Genomic DNA, 19,827 nt, shown 5'->3' on the forward strand with positions numbered 1-19,827 from the left:
TCTCATCTTGTCTTCTCATGAACCAAAAGAACTGAGCCATGATTTGCCTCTCTACGCCACTCTTGAATATTCTCTGTTTCTTTAATTACTAGCTTTGACGTTTACTACATTCACTTCTGCCCCTTTCCTGGTCTGGAAGCTATTGGTGATTTTTTTTTTTTTAACACATTTATTAGGTATCGGGAGAGAAATTGTGGGAGGAAATTGCAAATCTTCACCCAAATGTCTCCTTCCCATTCACTCTCCCATCTATAACCTAGCATTTGTCCCAACCGCTCCTTAACTGCTCTTGTCAAGATCACCATCATACGAGCACATTGCCGATCTACTGCATTCTCTGTGCTCATCTTCTTCATGTCTCAGCAACAGTCAACACTGCCAACCACTTCCTCTCTTGAAATACTTTTTTCTGGGCTTTTGCAACACACTGTTTCCTGGTTTTCTCCTATCTTGCTGGCTTCTTTTTTCTCATTTTTCTTAGCTGGCTCCCCTTCTTGCTCTTCTCAACCCCAGAGTGAGCTAATCGATTCCAGTGAGTGGAATTAACTATTATATTTATGCTTGGTAAGTCTCAAATTTATATCTCTTGTACAGATCTCTTTGAACTCCAGACACATTTCCAACGCTCTTCTTGGGTGTTGCAAGGCATTCACTCAAACTCAGCATTCTGAGTTCTCTCATTTTTATAAACAATAGCACCACCATCTAAGCACTTACTCAAGCCAGAAGCCAGGAATTATCCCGTCCATTAGAAAGTGCTGCTGATCCTACCTTCAAAACTCATGCATCTTTCCTATACCCACCACCTAAATACAGACCATCACCACATCTAGCCTAGAGCTCTGCAACAGCCTCCTCCCATGTCCCTTTAGTTCAATTTTCTCCTTTCCCAAATCATTCTCCATCCTGTTTCAAAAATAATCTTCTTAATACATAAACTGCCTCATGTCCCACCCCAGCTTAAAAACTGTCAATGGCTTTCCACGGTGCCTGGAATAAAATCCCAACCCCAAGGCCCTGTGCCATCTCACCCCTCCCCATCTCTGCAAACTTTTTCGTGAGCTATCCTGCAGTCATACTGATCTCCTTTCAGTTCCTTAACTCACCATGGTCTTTCCAACCTCAAAGCACCAGCTGCTCCCTTTCCCTGAATGCCTTTGTTCACATGGCTAATCTATTCTTGGCTTTGCCATCAGTTTAAATGTCACTTCCTTAGAGCGACATTCCTTTACACCACTTTCCCAAAAAGGGGGCTTCTCCTTTGTTACTTTATCTGGGTTTACAGGCTTTTTGTCTGTCCACTAAAATGCAAGCTGCACGAAGGCCAGTACCATCTATCTTACTATTGTATCTTTGGTGCCATATACGGTGCTTGGCTCACAGGACATGCTGAATGAATATTTGTTGAATTGATTTACGGTGTCATTTTCCATGCATATTTTAATAGCACTATGAAGTTCATAACATAATATATCTTCCTGGATAACTTCTTAGTTATTCCTCTCCCACACAAATTTAATTTTTAAAAAAATGTCATCTTACCTAAACTGAATCTCTCAAAAGCATCCTGTCTGTCCTGAGTGGTTACTGGCTGACCTTCCAAACTTTCCAGTGAACGGAGGTGAAAAATGGTAAACTGGAGGTAATGAGGAAGGGTCACAACTGGATTTTCAGTTAGAACGAGAGAAGTCAAATCTTGAAGCGGTTTCAATCTGCTTACATCTTGGAGCTGAAAAGATATATAACATTATTATTGGTATAATTTAAAAATCATAAACACACCTAAAGGAAGTAATAAGTCAAGAACATTGCTATTAACATGGCAAGGAACCTATTTTCATGCAATTCATCATCCAAAAGTAGTGTGAGTGGAGGAACAGAAAGGGAGTATTTGAGTATCTATAGTGTATCCGGGCAATACTAGGCATTTTCCATATACTAGTTCATTTGTGACTCCTCACAACAACCTATGACGTAAGCATCATCTTAATTTTAGAGATGAAGAAACTGAGGTTCAAAGAAGTTAGGTGACTTGCTCAAAGCTCAGAGGTTATAAGTGAATGAAAAAGGATTTGAATTGAAATCTGTATAACTGTAAATCTATTGTCTTTTCATTATACAAATCAAAAAATATAAATGGCTATAAAAAAGTGTCCTTTGAAAGATGATTCATAAAGAAGTTGTGGTATATGTACACAATGGAATACTATTCTGCCATAAGAAAAGATGAAATTGTGCCATTTGTAACAACATGGTTGGATCTTGAGATTATGCTAAGCGAAACAAGCCAGACAGAAAAAGTCAAGAACCATATGATTTCACTGATATGTGGGATATAAAACTGAAAACAAAGGAACAAGACAAATAAAGAAAACAAAAACTCAGATACAGACAATAGTTTAGTGGTTACCAGAGGGTAAGGGGCAAAAGGGGTGGTAGATGAGGGGAAAAGGGATGAAATATATGGTGATGGAAGGAGAACTGATTCTGGATGATGAACACACAATGTGATATATAGATGATGTAATACAGAATTGTACACCTGAAATCTATGCAACTTTACTAATAATTGTCACCCCAACAAACTTTAATTTAAAAAAGGATAAATTTTAAAGTCTTAGTTAAAGAAAAAAATCCCTGCACTTTCTTTTTAACAAGAGTGTCCTGAGTCTCAAATGGAATGATAGATGTGAAAATGCTAAGAAGTCAACTCTCAGCTACCATGGAACCAAGTAAAACCAGGACTGACTATACTTAATTACCCTAGAGAATCCCAGGTTATGTCTGAATTTGATGTTTGGTCAAAGGACCAAGGACCTTAAAAGAAGAGGCCCCATTTTTAAAAAATTTAGATTTTAATCTTTTTTTTTCAGTAAGTCCAAAAATTTGAAAAAAGATTCTTGCTACTTTGAATAACTTACCGATGATATCTTGTTGCCTTTCAGATTGAGGACTCGCAAAGATTTTAACTTCTTCCCAAACCATGCTGGAATATGTTCAATTTCATTTCCTGCAAGGTTTAGCTTTCGTAGATTACACATATTTTCTATGCCTTCAATTTTGCTGGAAACCAGACGGTAAAATCAAACTTAGTAATAAGTACAATGATATGAGTTCCTCCACTCTGTTTTTAGATTTAATAGCCTTGGGTTTTTGTGGAGCTCCTTTTCACAATCACAACTTAAGTTTTTTCATAAATGAGAACCAAAAAAGTGGCTAAAAACAAATTTACCACAACAGCTTTGGTAAACTCTTCATTACTGTGTCCAGGAAGCCCACCTATCTTACTATCAAACTTTATGATCCCACAACACAGAAAAGAAGTGTGTGCCCATGTCAGTCTCATTAACCACTGTAAAGAGTACCAGTGGACAGCCAGGGGACAGCTGAAAACTCAACAGCACACACGGTGCTATGTGCTACGGCCATGCACAGGAGAAGATGTCCTTAATTATTACCTGAAATAATTACCAAAAAGATTAGCCTCAACAGCAGACTATGGCTGCCATTCTGAACTGGTGGACCCACAGAACGATACTGTATTTATAAACAGAAATATTCTCATCAGAATATTTCTATTAATAAAACATGTATCACCCATATTTATGAATTTTCATTGATGAACTATTTTTCTCAAGTTGATTCCAATTTAATTCCTTGGTCAATTTTCTATACTGGGAAAATATTTCCAAGCTTTATTTTCACTTTCATTTTGTTGAAGTTATTTTCATCAGGAGCAATTATTTTTTATACAAATTTTATATTAAGTATTTAATTCATTAATCAGTTTTTCCCCCCATTTCATTTCTGCCATATTAGAGCTTCTGCCACTGTTAGTGTTTTTTTTTTGTTGTTGTTTTATTTTGTTGGTGGGGGGGAATAGGCATTAGATATACCAAGTCTAATGTGGGGGGAAAGTATACAAATATAAAGATTTTCAAGATTTGATAATTGTATCATTTTGTCTATAACAAGTTTTCTATTTACAGTTTTAGCCTCTGTCAGTTTTATCATGTTTACTTCTCAAGAGTAATGTATATTATATATATATTATGAAGTGGAAACAAAACAGAGTATATTGCTTATAGCAATGAGCAAAAAACATAAGGAAAAACACATACAGGTGGAAATATCTTTGGGATCAAATTGACAGTGTTAAACATATTGCTTCATGTCAACTTTCTTAATGTAATAAGGCAGTGAATCAAAGCCTCTACCTGGGAAACTTCCTGTCAAAAATGGAATTAAGATAAAATTTGATACTCAAAAAATGTATCTCCTTCTTTGATAATGCTAGATTAAGATATTAATCCATTCTTTAGTAAGGCCAAATCATGAAGGCAGTTATCATCTGCGAAGGGCTAGACTATCAATGAATAAGGATCAGGTGCCTGCTGCTTTGAAGGCTTCTTTCAGTAACGTGGGCAGCATTAATCTATCTTTTACCAAAGATGACCCTGCAATGCTACCTAAAGAAGTATTTACTTACCAGATTTTGTTATATGACAAGTTGAGTTCACGTAATTTTAACAGCTTGTCCACCTTCTCAATCTTCCCTATTAGATTATAGCTGAGATTCAGTACTTCAAGTTTAATACATTTTTCCAAATTTTCGATATACTAATTGGAGACAAATGAATACTTTATACAACAGATGCCTTGACATAAGCACAACATGTAAGTATGTGTATCAGGGGCTGTTCTGATCAGTCATCAGAGACTAAACCCTTACTGCTCTCCTGACAATCCCTTGGTACGGCACTCCTTGACCAGGAGAAGCAGCTCTCCTCAAGCTGCCACACTCTCCCTGCCCCTCAGTGGACACACTTCCCATGTACTAAGAAGCTCAAGACTATCCAACAAGAACACCCCCACCTCATCTTCTCCATGCCTCTCCCTCCCTCCTCTCCTTTCTTCAAAGCTCAGCTAGGTACTTAGGCTCTTCATAACCTTACCCATCTCCTCTCCCCATGCTCTTGCATCTTCAACCTCTTTCTTTCTCCTGGATCTTCCCCTCAAGTTTAAAAACAGTCATTAGTCAACAGTATTGATTACACACTTACTACATAGCAAGTGTGGCACCAGGCAATGGAGATGCACCATTGAACTGGACAATTTCCCTGCTGTGTGGAGCCTACGTTTGACATGCTCAATCTCCTCTACATAAAGCAAGTCACCTCAAATGGAACTTGTTTTTAAGGTCAAGCCATTATCTCCTTCATTTGCATTTTTGTTGGTTTGATTTTTGTTTTGTTTTCATTAAGATCTTCGATTAATTTTTGTGACGAATGCAGTAGGCATCTAAGTTTACATTTTTTCTAATTAAAACTTAAACTGTCTATTATAATGTGTTCCTATTGTACAGTTTATGAATAAAGTGGGAAATACTCTACAGCAGGGATCAGCAAACTTTTTCTGCAAAAAGCCAGATAGCAAATATTTCTGGCTTTGTGGGCTACAAAGTCTCTGTGGCAACTACTCACCTCTGCTATTATAGCACAAAACCAGCCAAAGACAATATGTAAACAAATGAGTGTGACTGTGTTCCAATAAGATTTTAGTTACAAAAATAGCAGCAAGCCTGATTTGGCCTGTAAGCTGTAGTCCGCAGACCTCATCTCTAAAGAGAGTCAATAATGCATAAAATAATAGGAACTTAATGTATTTGAAGGTGTCATACTTCTGATGCAGAACTTTTCACTGGAAAAAATAAAAAGGTCTGCTACAAATTAGGTGACATTAGGATGAGATGTAACTGTAAATCTAAAATAATCTTCTCAGTTTTAAAGCACAGAAACATCAAAAACAATGTCTATATTCAGAAATGTTGGTAACTTACCCTAAATTTCTTGCCACCATCTTTAGAAAGTGAAAGGTTCAGAGATTTTACCAAGGCCAAATTATCCTGCTTAGTAAGTTTTTTAATAAGAGCCTCTGTGATATATCGGACTCCTGCATGAGAATCAGCTTCTGAAATTACAGAAACAGATCATTATCAGGAGAGGAAGACATGAACACTCTGAAAAACAAATTGTTTTCATGTTATATAACAAAAAAATTTTTGTAAGCCATGCAAATGTAAAAACATCTGGCTCGTCCTAATTGCAATGTTTTAGTAATATTTTACCTTATATAGCATTTCATAATAATAACATTAACAGTTATACTCCATAAATATTAGCTGTGTACTAAGCTTTGTGTTAAATACTTTACATTTAAAACATTTAATTTGTACAACAAATCTTTGAGAGAGACATTCCCAAATTTTTGAGAGAGACATTCCCAAATCTTTGAGAGAGACTATTCCTATTTATTTTTTAAAAATTGTAATAATTTGCTCAAAATCTTGCAGGTAGTAGTATGCAAATCCAGGATTTGAACCCAGGCAGATGAATCCAAAACCTACACCTTTAATTATATGCAGCACTGAAGTTTTTAGCAATTAAAAAAAATAATACACTGACACTATTTAGTTGTTTGTTTTTACAATTCCAAACTAAAGTTGGAAATGCTGGAATTCTTTAAAATCCTCTTTTCTGGTTTTTTTTTTTTTTTTAATGGTGAGAAACACAAACTTGTTGTGCTTTTAAATAGAGATAGAGGAGATCCCATCATCCTTTATAGAGATAAAGTACTAACTTGATGGGTAGCAGACCCTGTCCTAAGCGCTCCACGGATATTGCTGCCAAAGTTTCTTAAAGCCATGTCACATTTTATAAAGGAAGCCATAAAAAGAAAATTACCTCTTGGTTCTTTCTCTGAGAGTCAGAAAAAATTAATCCTGGGTTCAGATCTAGGCTGTGGGCCAAAGACTTCCTATGATTTTTTATAATAAGTTAATATTATATTTATTTTGGTTCAAAATAAATAATTTTTTCTTTAATTTGGGCTGTTCGAGGAAAGAATGACTAATATTCTAAAATATTATACAAATTAGAAATAGCAATGTACCAATTGATAGCAAGGGTATAGTCGAAACTCAATGCTGATAGCTGATGTTTATTAATAAAACTGATCAGATATTCAGGTCACTAGAGTTTGATGGCTGTGATTTCATGACTTAGCAAAGAAATCACATAGTTTTCTTTCACATTTAATCACATTAAATAGATTCTTAGGAAAAAATAATCAATTTTGGAAAATAGATTCCCAGACTAACAGAATGCTTTTAAGAAAAAAATAAAAACCTTGATGGAACCTATATATGTCCTTATGTGGAAATTAGTCCATTCACAGATTAGCAGTTTGCCAATAAGCAGACTGGAATAGCCCAAGGGTGGATATCATTTTTATACTGAATTAAGGCACTCCACTCTGAGGTGAACAGATATGCCCTCCACCTACCCAAGGCTGATAATAAATTTGGCAGGTGAGCTTTAGGCTCTGTCCCATCACAGGAAATAAAGCTCCCTTTTTCTGGAAACTCCCTTTTCCTAACCCATTCAGACAGCTTCACCCTCACCCCGAAGCCTCCATCCTCCAATGCCCTCATACAATGTCTGTTAATAAAAATGATAGGTCAAGTCAATACCTGGATATATGCTACATTTGGACCAAAAAATGTAAGTTCAATATCATCCCTCTCTACTTCAGAGTATGTGGTCAAATTCTAAGATTAAAAAGCATATACCTTTATGGTCTTGGTAGTCCAAAAGTATAGTGTTTTCATCTGCAGTCTCCCCTCGCTCACACCACTGTCCTTCAGAACGAAAAGGCAGAGTCTCTGATCCGCTTAAGGGTGAAAGTGACCTAGATCTCATATTGAACGTAAGAGACGATGGACTAGGAGAGTGAGATGATGATGGCATCTTTGGTTTGGAAAATTTTTGCTGAGAACCTTTCTTCATTGCAAGAATAAAGCCAGGTGTCCATCAAAACCTGTAAGAGTTTTCAGTATATTTAACAAGGTTAATTTTTTTAGAGTTATCAAAACTATTAAATTAATCTATTTCTAGAATTTTCAAGACTACAAAGTTATAAACTCACAGGCTATAGAGGCTAGGACACACACTACTTTAAGCTGATGGGAGCAGCCACTATTTTAAACATTGCTGATCACCTTGCCAGAGGGAAAAGAGACCTTCATAGGGTTTTGTATTGATAAATGCTTTAGCCAGAAGTCTTACCTATAATTTCTGTTCTCAATTTATAGGACCGAATAAGCCACAGGTCCCTGATGCCCACACGCGGTCCTAGAATGCAGGCTCTGGAAATATTTGGCAACAAGCTGTATTTAATACTGATGAGCATTCTCTCCTTCCTGAAACAGTTTCTTCCTTTGGATTCTGGGACACCACACTCTCCTAGTATCCTCCTGCCTTGCTGGCCACTCTTTGGCCTCCTTTGCTGGCTCACACTCCTCTATTCAATCTTTAAATGTCAGAGCTCCTCAAGTCTCTTCTAGTCTCTCTCTAGTCTCATTTTTAGACAATCTAATACACACCCATGGCTTCCAATGCTACCTGCATACTGAGATTTGTATCTTCAGTCCAACCTTTCCCTGCGTTCCAGACTCCTCTTCCTAACTGCCTACTTGATACCTCACTGGCAACCTAAAATCAACATGTCCAAACTGAATTCATCATGTCCTCCATTCCTCCCTCATTTTCCTCCCACCCTGTTCCTCCTCCAGTGTTCCCTAACTAGTGAACAATGCTCATGGGAGTAAGATGGAAACCTGGGAGTCATTCTTGATGCCTCCCTTTCCCCTTTTTTCCTATACCAAATCAATCACCAACTTTTGTCAATTCTACCTTCTAAATCTCTGTCTCAAATTAGTTTACTTCTTTCTGTCTCTACCCTCAACTACTCTAACCCAAGCCCTCATCAAACTATAAAATAGTTTCTAACTGATCTACTTCCTACTCTGTAACTACATTTAGTCAAACAGCCAGTCATCTATTTAAAAAGTAAACCTGGCTATAATGAATATAATATTTGCCATGACCTGTGAGGTTCCCCATGAAATGGCCCTGTTGCTCTAGCCTCACTTCGGTCACTCATTCCCTCAAGTCCCTGGGCTCCAGCCACACAGACCTCCACACATAATTCCTCTGCTACAAACGCTTGCCCTCAGTCTTTTTTTTTTTTTTTAATCTTTGTTTCCATCATTTTTTTTTTTTTTTTTTTTTCACTGTGGTAAGATATACAACATAAAATTGACTGGTTTAAACATTTTAAGTGTACACTTCAGTGGTATTAAACACATACATAATGTTGTGTAATCATCAGCACCGTCTAGCTCCATAACTCTTTTCATCTTGTAAAACTGTAGTTCTATACCCGTTAAACAATAACTCCCCATTCCTCCCTCCGCAGCCCCTGGCAACCAGCATTCTTCTTTCTGTCTCTATGATTCTGACTACTCTAAGTATATTATATAAGCAGAATCATACAGTATTTGTCTTTTGATGGCTGGTGTATTTTACGTAGTATAATATCCCCCAAATTCATCCATCTAGCATATGCCAGAACTTCCTTCCTTCTTAACATTGAATAATACTATATTATCCGCATATATCACATTTTGCTTATCCATTTATCCGTCAGTGAACACTTGGGCTGCTTCCATGTTTTAGATATTATGAAGAATATTGCTATGGACGGGTATACAAATATCTCTTCAAGACCCTTCTTTCACTTCTTGGGTATATACTCAGAAGTGGAATTAATGGATCATATAGTAATTTCATTTTTAATTTTTTGAGGAACTGCCATACTGTTTTCCACAGCAGCTATACTATTTTACATTCCCACCAATGGTACATGGGGGTTCCAATTTCACCATATTCTTACCAGCACTTGTTATTCATTTATTTTTTGATGGTGGCTATCCTAACGAGTATGAGGGGGTATCTCATTGTATTACTGATTTGCGTTTCCCTAATGACTGGTAATGTTGAGCATCTTTTCATGTGCTTGTGGCTATTTGTTTATCTTCTTTGAAATGTCTATTCAAGTTCTCTACCAATTTTTAAACCAGGTTGTTTTCTTTTTTTCTTGTTGAGTTTTAGGAGTTCTCTCTCTATATTCTGGATATTAATCCCTTATATGATTTATAAATATTCTGTAGGCCTTTTGACTCTGTTGACACTGTCTTTTGATGAACATTTAAAAATTTTCACTAAGTCCAATTTGTCTATTTTTCTTTTGTTGCCTGTGCCTTTGGTGTCATATCTAAGAAATCACTGACAAATCCAATGTCGTGCAGCTTTTGCCCTGTGTTTTCTAAGAGAGCTATACTTTTAGGTCTGACATTTAAGCCTTCGATCCATTTGAGTTAATTTTTGTTCATGGTGTTAGGTAAGGGTCCGACTTCATTCTGTCTCCCCTTTAGACTGTAAGCTCCACGAGAGCTTCTGTTTTGTTCACCACTTTCTCCTCAGTCGAGATAGTGCCTGGCATCTAGCAAGAACTCAATAAATATTTATCGAATGAATGAATGAAGTCATTTCCCACTTGTCCCTTTCCCTCAGCCATTAAGATACTGATTCTAGTTCTGAAATTTTCTAAACGCATCTCTATCTCCATAGCTCCTGCCCTAGATCTAACTTTTATCACCTCTTGTTTAGACTGTTAACCAGCTTTCAGTCTTCTTTTGCCTCACCCTCAATCCTTTCTCCCGGACTCACTTACTTTATAAAAAAACAAAAGACGTCTGATGGTTCTCATTGTCAATAAATCTAAACATTTCTGCATCATACATAGGACTCACCACAATCTAGCCGAGCTTTCTGGCCTCATTTCTTACTCTTTCCCACCATGCATCCTGCACTCTAATCATTTTTCTATTATTACCTGGACACATCATGAGTTTCTGCTCATGAATTTCCCTCTCCTTAAAATGGCATCCTCTTCTTCCTTTCTACCAACTAAAATGTCATTTTATTTGTAAAGGCTTTCCAGAAATCCACTTCCTTCAAGTAGAATTAATCTTCATGCTTATTATCATACTGCATACACCTCCATCAGAGACTCATTATACTATAATATTTTTTGCTTACCCAGATTGTAACATCCACAAGTGGAGTCGTCATGCCTTATTCATCTCTGAACTCCCAGCACCTCAATGGTAGGCCATGAATGTATCTAACATTTTACAACTAGAATTCAATCTGTTTAGAAGCCATATTTTAACAGCGTGTCCTCTCCCTCTCTTTCTCTCTCTGTCTCTCTCTGTATATGGATGTGTGTATATTTTTGTTGCATTATATTATATATGTTAAAAAGTACACATATCATACATACATAGCTCTATGAATTTATATACAATGAACACAAGCTGTATAACTATTATCCAGATCAAGGAACAGACTATTACCAGAACCCCAGAAGCCCTTGCATGTCCCCTTCTGGTCACTAACTCCCACACACGGGTAATCACTATTCTGATGTCCAACATTAAGATTTTTAGACTATTAGGTTGGTGCAAAAGTTATTGCAGTTTAAAAGGTTAAAAATTGCAAACACCGCAATTACTTTTGCACCAACCTAATATTTTTTAACTTTGCGTAAAAGAAACAATAGAATATCTTTTATATCTGCCTTTTGATAAACATTATGTATTTGATGTTCATTTATGTTTCTCTCATGCTGTTTGAAAACATCTAATTGCTTCAGACTACCATGCCTACTACTGCTTGTCCATAAAATCAATTTATTGAAATTGAGGTCTTCCAGAAGGAACTAAAGCATGTATTGATGAAAGGGATCTTAGTCAAATTCCTTTCTTTGCACATAAAAAAACGAAGGCCCAGGATGGTAAATGACTTGGTCAGTCACAATGCTAGCTGTAGTAATGATGAGAGTCAGTTCTGCTCTCAAACTAATTTGTAATCAAATCACATAATTAATCTAGTAGAATGTAAGTTCCATGAGAGTAGTGATATTGTTCACTGGTGTATCCTGGCCTAGAACAAAGCCTAGCTGATAGTAGACAACTAATATTTATTGAGTGAATTATTCATAAAGAACATGGAACTGATAAAATGCTATCTAGTACCCCTACAAAAGGATATCTTCATGAGCAATATTAGTCCTCAACACCAAGAGTCCTAATTTGCAAGGTTAAATTTATGCAAAAAAGATTTTCATAATAAACAATTGCTCCTATAAATGCATTCAGTCTAAAAACATTGCAAAAATTATGAATTTGACAAACTGAGACAAAAAATATCTCATAAGATGTTTAAGTCTTGAACAAGGCTGTGTTAATAATGATCCTATTTTTGCTCTATATCCGTAATCTCCCCTACTCTCACTGCTTAAAATGTGAAGACAAAAACACAAATTATTTTTTAAAACAGTTGTTTTCAAACCAAAGATTTTGGGTAGGTCAAATCTATAACATATAAATTGATATTAGAAAAAGACATTATAATGGTTTGATGTGTGAACGTCTACATATATAATACCTTCACAGGTATATGAATATTATTATGCAGGCTGGAATTATGAAGAAACTTATTTTTTAAAGAGTTGGAACATATACAGTATATGTAAAGGAGAGTTGCCATTATACAGTCAATCAGTTAACCAATATTTAGCAAATACAATACCTTTCAACAACTATAGAGAGAAGGAAGGGTTTCAGTCCTTCTAGGAATGCTGATCTTGCCCAAAACATTTCTGGAATTCCTCTTTGGGTCCTGCTCTCAGAATTAATGTATAAGTCTCACAAGAAAATCAGACCCATCATTTCAGCTACATTTTGTTTTTATTTATTTTCCCAGGTTGATCATTAGCTTTTATCATGTGCTAAATGTTGTGATAAGGTCTTCTATGTATCATCGAATTAGAAGGATTAAATACAACTACTTATGAAATAGGTGTTGTTATCTCCCATTTAAAGATTAAGAGGTTAGATAATTTGTTCAAAGTCCCATAACTAATTGGTTAAGCCAAGACCAGGTTCTAAAGCCCATGTCTTCATTACCACGTCATGTTGCTGATTTTTCTGGAGTCCAAATCCCTTTGATTTGCTCTCTAGGGCCTAGCAAGGCACCTTACATAAAACAGACTATAACTAAATGCCACTAAATGACCATGAGTAATGAATGGATGGCATATATTATAAAAAATTCCTGAAGGAAAAACAAAAAATTTAATGTGATAGCTGTCACTCTCAGACTCAGATATCTGCCCTGATCTAACCATCCTGTGTACCACAGTTTAGTAGAGACCACCTTCACCTCTACCCAGCCTTTCCTAACAATGCAATGCAATTATTTGGTGTCCTGCATCTCAGTTTTCTCTCTTAATTCTTAAAATACTGAACCGTCCTGAAGTCCTCTTACAACATCTTAATGACTAAGACCCTTTGGGTCTCACTAAACTATCATGAAGTCCTCTGTTATCCCTCTTGATTAGAAAAACTCTGCCTTGTTCACTTATAGAGTTAAAAAAATATTAGAATGGATTCCAGAAATCTAGAATAACCTCCTTCCTTTTAAGAATTGTAATAAGAAAGATTAAGTGTTAGCAATTTAATCACATGTCAGTACTTTCCCTGAAATTCTACTTCATTCCATACCCTTGGACCCACTTAAACACTCTTACTCTTTAGCTTTCTCTAGTCCTTTCAAATATCCTGATTCCCATTCCTCTCCAAAGTCTCTAATCCACTGCACTCCTTTCCAAAGGCAATTCTCCCATCCTGTGTTTGTCAACCTCTGTCTCTTATACTTCATCCCATTCTGATTTCCAAGTTTCCCCACAAATGCTGTCCCAATTCCCTAACACTGTTTTACATCCATTTATCTATTGCTCTTTTCAGTATCCTGCCTCAACACTTCTATATCCACCCTGATTTCCCAAACTGCTCATCTCAGAAAATATTCTGACATCCTAGTTCATTCCAATACTGACTTCTATTATTTCCCTCCTCAAAGAAAATACTGAAACCTCCACCTGTTCACCTTCATCCCAACACAATTATCTACCTACTTGCCTTTCCCTTCTAACATCCTGACCTCTGCGTCTTTCTCAATTCTATTAACATTCTGAATTCGATTCTCCATTCTACTCAGGTACCTTAAAACCCAAGCTTCCCATCCTCTTCCATTAATTTATTTACTCAGTCATTCAATTTTACTGAGCAACTTTTATGCTCCAAGAACTGTGCAAGGCTCTAAGACTAGAGAGAAGGCAGGGTTTCTATACTCAAGATGCACAGCAAGATTACATCTCCTTATTATAACTGGTTTCTGAACTTTATAACACCTTACAGTTAGAATGAAATGATTATTTGTGAAACGACTTGATTATTGCTTATTTCTTCTTCTAGAGTTTAAGCTATAACACAGCAGGGGCTCTATTTGTCTATTGTCCATTGTCCAACAAATATTTGTTTAATAAATGAAGAAAGGGTTCTGCTAAGCACTCTAAAGACATAGCCAAATTTAAACCTCGCAGATGCTGTATAAGAACAGAATTATTAACCTTATTTACAAGTGGCGGTATATCATTGAGAATTAAAAGCATGGGTTCTGGAACTAAATAGCCTGAGTTAAAATCCCTGTTTGACATTAGGCAAATTACTTAACCTCTCTGATCCTCAATTTCTTCACTTTTAAAATGGGGTTGGTAACCATTATACAAGTTATTTAAGTTCTAAATGAGTTAATACACGCAAACGACTTAGAACTGAATCCGACAAATATTGTACGCTCAAAAGTAATAGCAATTATTTTTACAAATGAGGAAACACATGCGCAGAAAGGTTAAGCAACCTGCCCAGAGTCATAGAATTGGTTAAGTAACACAGGGTGGCAGAATCAAGCTTGAATCCAAGTTTTGGCTTCAAAATTCACCCCTCCTTTAACCATTATACAACAAAGTATTTGCTCTTCCCTTCCTTTTAACATTTCCTTCCAACATTCTAACTCATTTTTCTTCCTGTACAATCCCATGATACCCGTCAGGATACCCAAACCATCCTTTACCCCGTCATTCCCCACAGACACCTGGCACACCCCAGCCCCTCCCCCCTCCCCTCGGTGGAAGGACCCCCATCCTTCTCGGCGTTACACCCCAACGCCCAACTCTTTCTACACGCTAGTCCTGTTTCCCCAACCGCCCCCGTATCCCCCACCCCTGACCGACTGATTCCCTTCTCATCCAAACCTCCCTGCATCATTCTCCTCCCCACACTGATTCCGGGCCGTGCCCTCCTTCCCATCCAATCCCATATTCCCAGGCACACGCCCCCGCCCCGAATCCATCCCGAGCTGGCGCAGGCCTTCCCGCCTTGGCCTCCGGCCCCCACCATTCCGCCCAGATGCCGGAGAACGCCTTCGACCAGGCCTGGCACTCACCTCCGAGGAGCCGAGCCAAGCGGACCCGCAGGACGAGGCCGGGTGAAGATGCGCCTGTCTTCCCCCTTAGGTGCCCAGCGGCGCGGCGGCCATTTTGTTGTGTTGAGCCGGTTGCCGTGAGGCAGCGCGCGCGGCGGGGGCGGGGCCTGTGGCGGCCACGCCCCTCCCGGGACAGTTGTGGGGTGGGGTGGGGTGGGGCTTCCCGCCGCCTGTGCCGCCTCAGCTGCGGGCGCGCAAGAGCGCGGGCGATCTTCGTCGCGGGACGTCTCGCGCGTGCTGAGCCTGTGGAAGGAGAGCTTTCCTGCTGCAGCCGCCAGCGAGCGGGTGTCCTGTCACTGAGGCGAAGCTGCAGACGCGTCTTGCCGGGGCTCGGACACGCACTTTGGCGTCTGGGCCAGAGGACAGGCTGAGGGACCTACGTACCGTCGTGCTGTCGCCAAGCTCCCGGACTTACCATGCTGGCCGTCTGGCCTTGAGCTTCCGTGCCTTGAAGCACGCTTCTCCTTGCACAACCTATTTCAGAGGCGAATTCTCTTCTTCAGGGACCGAAGGCCGGAAGTGGGTGAACCGCTGAGGGAACGCAGCTTGGGCTCCAGCCGCCACCCGAGGTTAAGGGAGCGGGACCAGCCAGGGAGTCGGGGCAGCGAATATTCCTGTCCGCTGGTGCTGGAGAATATTTCTCTGGCTTGGTGACACGGAAGCTAAAGCAGGATGTATTTGAGGAAACTGGTTGGGGCTTACCTGAAAGTGCTGCATTTCACCATATACCCCACGGATAGTTGAGAATTTAGCAGATACTGTGTGTGCTGGGTGCCAGAGGAATAGTGAATTTTTCAAAGACCGTTATCGTCATGGACGCCTTCCTCCACGCCAATTTTGAAGCTTGTACCCTGGGCCATGTCACCATCAGAGGTTGCACTATCTCCAGACATCCCCAGTGCAGTCACTGCCTGTCTTTTCCCATACTCTTCGAATTGTTAACAGCTTGTTAGCCCCAAAGCTCCCAGTCCCAGCACAATTCTTATCTTCATTGTGACCTCCAATCCTTTGTTCTTACCATTTGCTCACAATTGGTTCCTTTCATAGAATTCATAGAATTTATGGTTCATCTTTGTAACACTATTTTAGAAATTCCCTCTATCCGTGCCTCAGTTTCCTCATCTATGAAATGGGATAATCATACCTACTTCCTATAGTTTTCCTGATAATTATAAAAGTTAATGCACGTGGAAAAACTTAGGACAGTTCCTTCCCAAGAGTAAGTTCTCAGCATGTTTTAGTTATTTTTAGGCAAAGGTTCCCAGAAGAGGTGACACCTCATCCTAAAGCCTGAAAGAGGTGAAGAATTTAGTCAAGGAGTGCAGGGTGGGGAAGAATTTGCTTGGCAAAGGAAATTTCTTGTGCAAACCCCAGGAGGAGAGGGGAAAAAGATCTTGGCAATGAACTGGACGTTAAGTAGATCATATGGCAGCACAAAATCCGGAGTGAGGAAGCTAAAGCTGGAAGAGGAGTCTTATAAACCCCATTAGGCACTTGTCATTTTTCCTAAAGGCAGAGATGGACTCAGGAACTGGAAATTCAGTTGACTTCCAACAGGGGGTGCAATTTATATTCACCTCTGTGTGAATGATGCTCCCCTTTCCACTATTTAGGCAATACAGAAGGAAGCCCCTGGAATTGTAGAAAAGCCAAAATTCCTGGAAAGCTCCACATTTTAAATTAATAGGAAGACTTATCCATGTTTTTAATCAAAGTTCAGATGATATTTTTATTTATTTTTTTATTGGGGAAGGGGTACAGGACTTTATTGGGGAACAGTGTGTACTTCCAGGACTTTTTTCCAAGTCAAGTTGTTGTCCTTTCAATCTTAGTTGTGGAGGGAGCAGCTCAGCTCCAGGTCCAGTTGCCCGTTGCTAGTTGCAGGGGGCGCAGCCCACCATCCCTTGCGGAAGTTGAACCAGCAACCTTGTGGTTGAGAGGACGCCCTCCAACCAACTGAGCCATCCGGGAGCTCAGCTCAGATGATATTTATTAGTTTGGAATATGTACATTGCTGACTTTCAGTTCTATTATTTTTTGTTGGCTTTCTTGTTTGTTTTGACACTCATTTCTTTTTCCGTTTTCCACCAGAGAATGGGTTTATTGTATAACCTCACTGCTACGGTCTTCAAAGCCTGTAATGATATTCAGGTGGGATTCATTATCACATCGTGGTATGTTGGTGTGATTCATTATCAATCTTGTGAGTAGCCATCAAAAATACACACAAAATCCAGAGGATGGTGCAAAACACTTATTTTTCCCTTGGGTAGTTACTCAGTCCATATCCACTTAATCTTGAATGAGTACTCTCCAGTCTCTTCTTTGCCAGTTTTCTTCCTTCATCCAGATGCAGTACCCTCTGTTGGCGTCTAGCATGGTGAAGGCCTTGGATCAGGGGTGTCCAAACTGCGGCCTGCGGGCCAACTGTGGCCTGCAATCCATTTTTGATTGGCCCACAGCAAATTTCAAAAATATATTTAGTTTACTTAAATAAACCAGATGAGGCAATACACACTTCACCTCGAGTGAGTGGCCCGGCTGTTTATGTATTTTACCGCATATGGCCCTTGGTGAAAAACGTTGAAAAAAGTTTGGACACCCGTGACTTGGATGGACCATAGGCCTTAGAGATGTCAGAGGAGAAACCTTTCTATAGCTAATTTGAATATTAACTGCCTCTCTTAGCATGCTAAAAGAGTGAGGATAGGAAAGGAGTGAGGGCATCTCTTTCATTTCATACTAATTTGTACTTATACGGTAATATAAAGAAGTTGCTACTCTTCTGCGTTGCATTTACAATATAAATATTAGCCATCACAGAGTGACCTAGCTATTCTTCTGTTCTTTTTTTCCAAATGATAACAAAGCCATTCTGTTTCTTTTTAACTTGCTTCATGTTTCTAGGAAAATAGCAGGATTGTACAAAGCTGGAATATAGCAATCAGAGACAGGGACACTAAAACCTTGAATAATTAATTCATAAACTGAAAAGCTAAGATCACATGAATTCCTAGAAATAATAGCCAGTGTCACAAACCAAAGGATTGATAGTCTATATAAAATTTTCCCAGATTCTTTTCAATAGATTTATGAAATGTAAGAAGTAGAGAGGATCTCAGGGTTTAGTCATATCATCTAGCTAAACTCCTTTAATTTACCATTAACATTATCATCTTTTGGTTCTAAAAGATAAAGCTATTTTCTTACATAGAAATGGTCAGGTTCTAGTGTTTAGTCATTGGCTGGGGGCTACCTGGAAAGAGCACGGCCTCAGCTTGAAAGGTAAGGTGGGTCTTGAAGGCATTAACAGCTGGAGGCCATCAGCTAATACTCCTTGCAGCTGGAGAGCAAATTCTTTCTTCAAGGGAAATCTGAGCAGCCCATCCCCATGGTTGCCACACTGCTGTTAACCAGCAAAGACACCATTTTGTTGCCAAAGTGCATAAGGTGTGTGCTGAGGGTGTTGGCATCTGATGACAAGGGGACTTTTGTTGTACTGAGGGAGGAGTCTCCTGAACCAGGAGGTCCTGGCCTCTTGTCATTGTTGTTGTTTTTTTTCTTTTCCAGTTTTACTGAGATATAACTGACTCTCTTGTCATTGTTAATGCTAATCACCACCGTTACCAATCAAAACCATACTGCTGAGGTCTTATTTCTCAATGCACCGTGAAGACTTGAGCATTTTCAGCTAGCCTGTTATTGGAGTTTCCTGGGCTCAAGCATGAGTCTATTGAAGCTGAGCCCAAGGAAAGTCAGAATGGCGGACAATGTGCTATTGTCAGAATCATCTTCCCATCTCCATGTAGCTCAGTGCAGGAGCTTGAACTCCTTTTTGCTCTCTCTTATAATGATTTCTGAGACCCTCTATAGGCATTAGGTGGGCTTCACTTAGGCTAACACTTAGGTTCTAGCTGATACCCTAAAAGGATAAAGTGAAAGAGATCAAACTGAATCTTAGGAGGTGGTTCCTTAGAAGAGAATCTACTTCTAGTTCAGTGGCTCTTAGCCATGGCTGCATATTTAATCATCTGAGGAGCTTAAAAATACTGATGCCTGCCCACCCTACCCCACCACACCTACGTATCTTGATTGAATCAATCTAAGGTATTGCCTAGACTCAGGACCTTTAAAAGTTCCCCAGATGATTCTAATGTACAACCAAGACTGAAAACCCTATTTTGTGGTGGAAGCTAAAGAAGCATCAGCATGTGAGTTCTTCAGTTTAATTTGTTCAATTCATTTGTTTAGTAAATAAGGCAAATATGACTCAGCCTTGCCTACCAGTCATAGCTACATTTCAGTAGGGGAATACAGCAAGTAGAACATAAAAAGAGAATGACAGAAATATATGGGAAGTGTTGAAAGTCATGAAGAATACGGCTTTAAAGGCACACACAGGAAGAGATAATTATCCTTTTCAAAGCAGATCAAGGAAGGTATCCCAGAAAATATAGTTTGTAATCTGAGACCT

At 38.8% G+C, this 19,827-nt stretch overlaps 1 protein-coding gene across 3 annotated transcripts in view; it reads right to left on the reverse strand.

Moving 5' to 3' along the window:
- Positions 1 to 15,452, reverse strand: part of CNTRL (centriolin) — a 77,925-nt gene extending 62,473 nt beyond the window's left edge. For 2 of the 3 annotated variants that reach the window (XM_019731215.3, XM_019731213.3), the window contains exons 1-6: positions 15,315 to 15,452; positions 7,631 to 7,878; positions 5,840 to 5,970; positions 4,490 to 4,620; positions 2,922 to 3,063; positions 1,543 to 1,729 (exon numbers count right to left, since the gene is read on the reverse strand). In XM_019731215.3, the coding sequence (XP_019586774.3) occupies positions 1,543 to 1,729; positions 2,922 to 3,063; positions 4,490 to 4,620; positions 5,840 to 5,970; positions 7,631 to 7,847 (808 nt within the window). In that variant the 5' untranslated portion in view covers positions 7,848 to 7,878; positions 15,315 to 15,452. Of the gene's footprint in view, positions 1 to 1,542; positions 1,730 to 2,921; positions 3,064 to 4,489; positions 4,621 to 5,839; positions 5,973 to 7,630; positions 7,879 to 15,314 lie in introns of those variants that run through there. The other variant, XM_019731216.3, reaches the window with a different exon arrangement.
- Between the last annotated feature and the right edge of the window lie 4,375 nt (positions 15,453 to 19,827).

The sequence above is a fragment of the Rhinolophus sinicus genome, chromosome 16 (assembly GCF_057876585.1).
Source record: "Rhinolophus sinicus isolate RSI-liver-muscle chromosome 16, RSI-T2T, whole genome shotgun sequence".
Classification (NCBI taxonomy): Eukaryota; Metazoa; Chordata; class Mammalia; order Chiroptera; family Rhinolophidae; genus Rhinolophus; species Rhinolophus sinicus.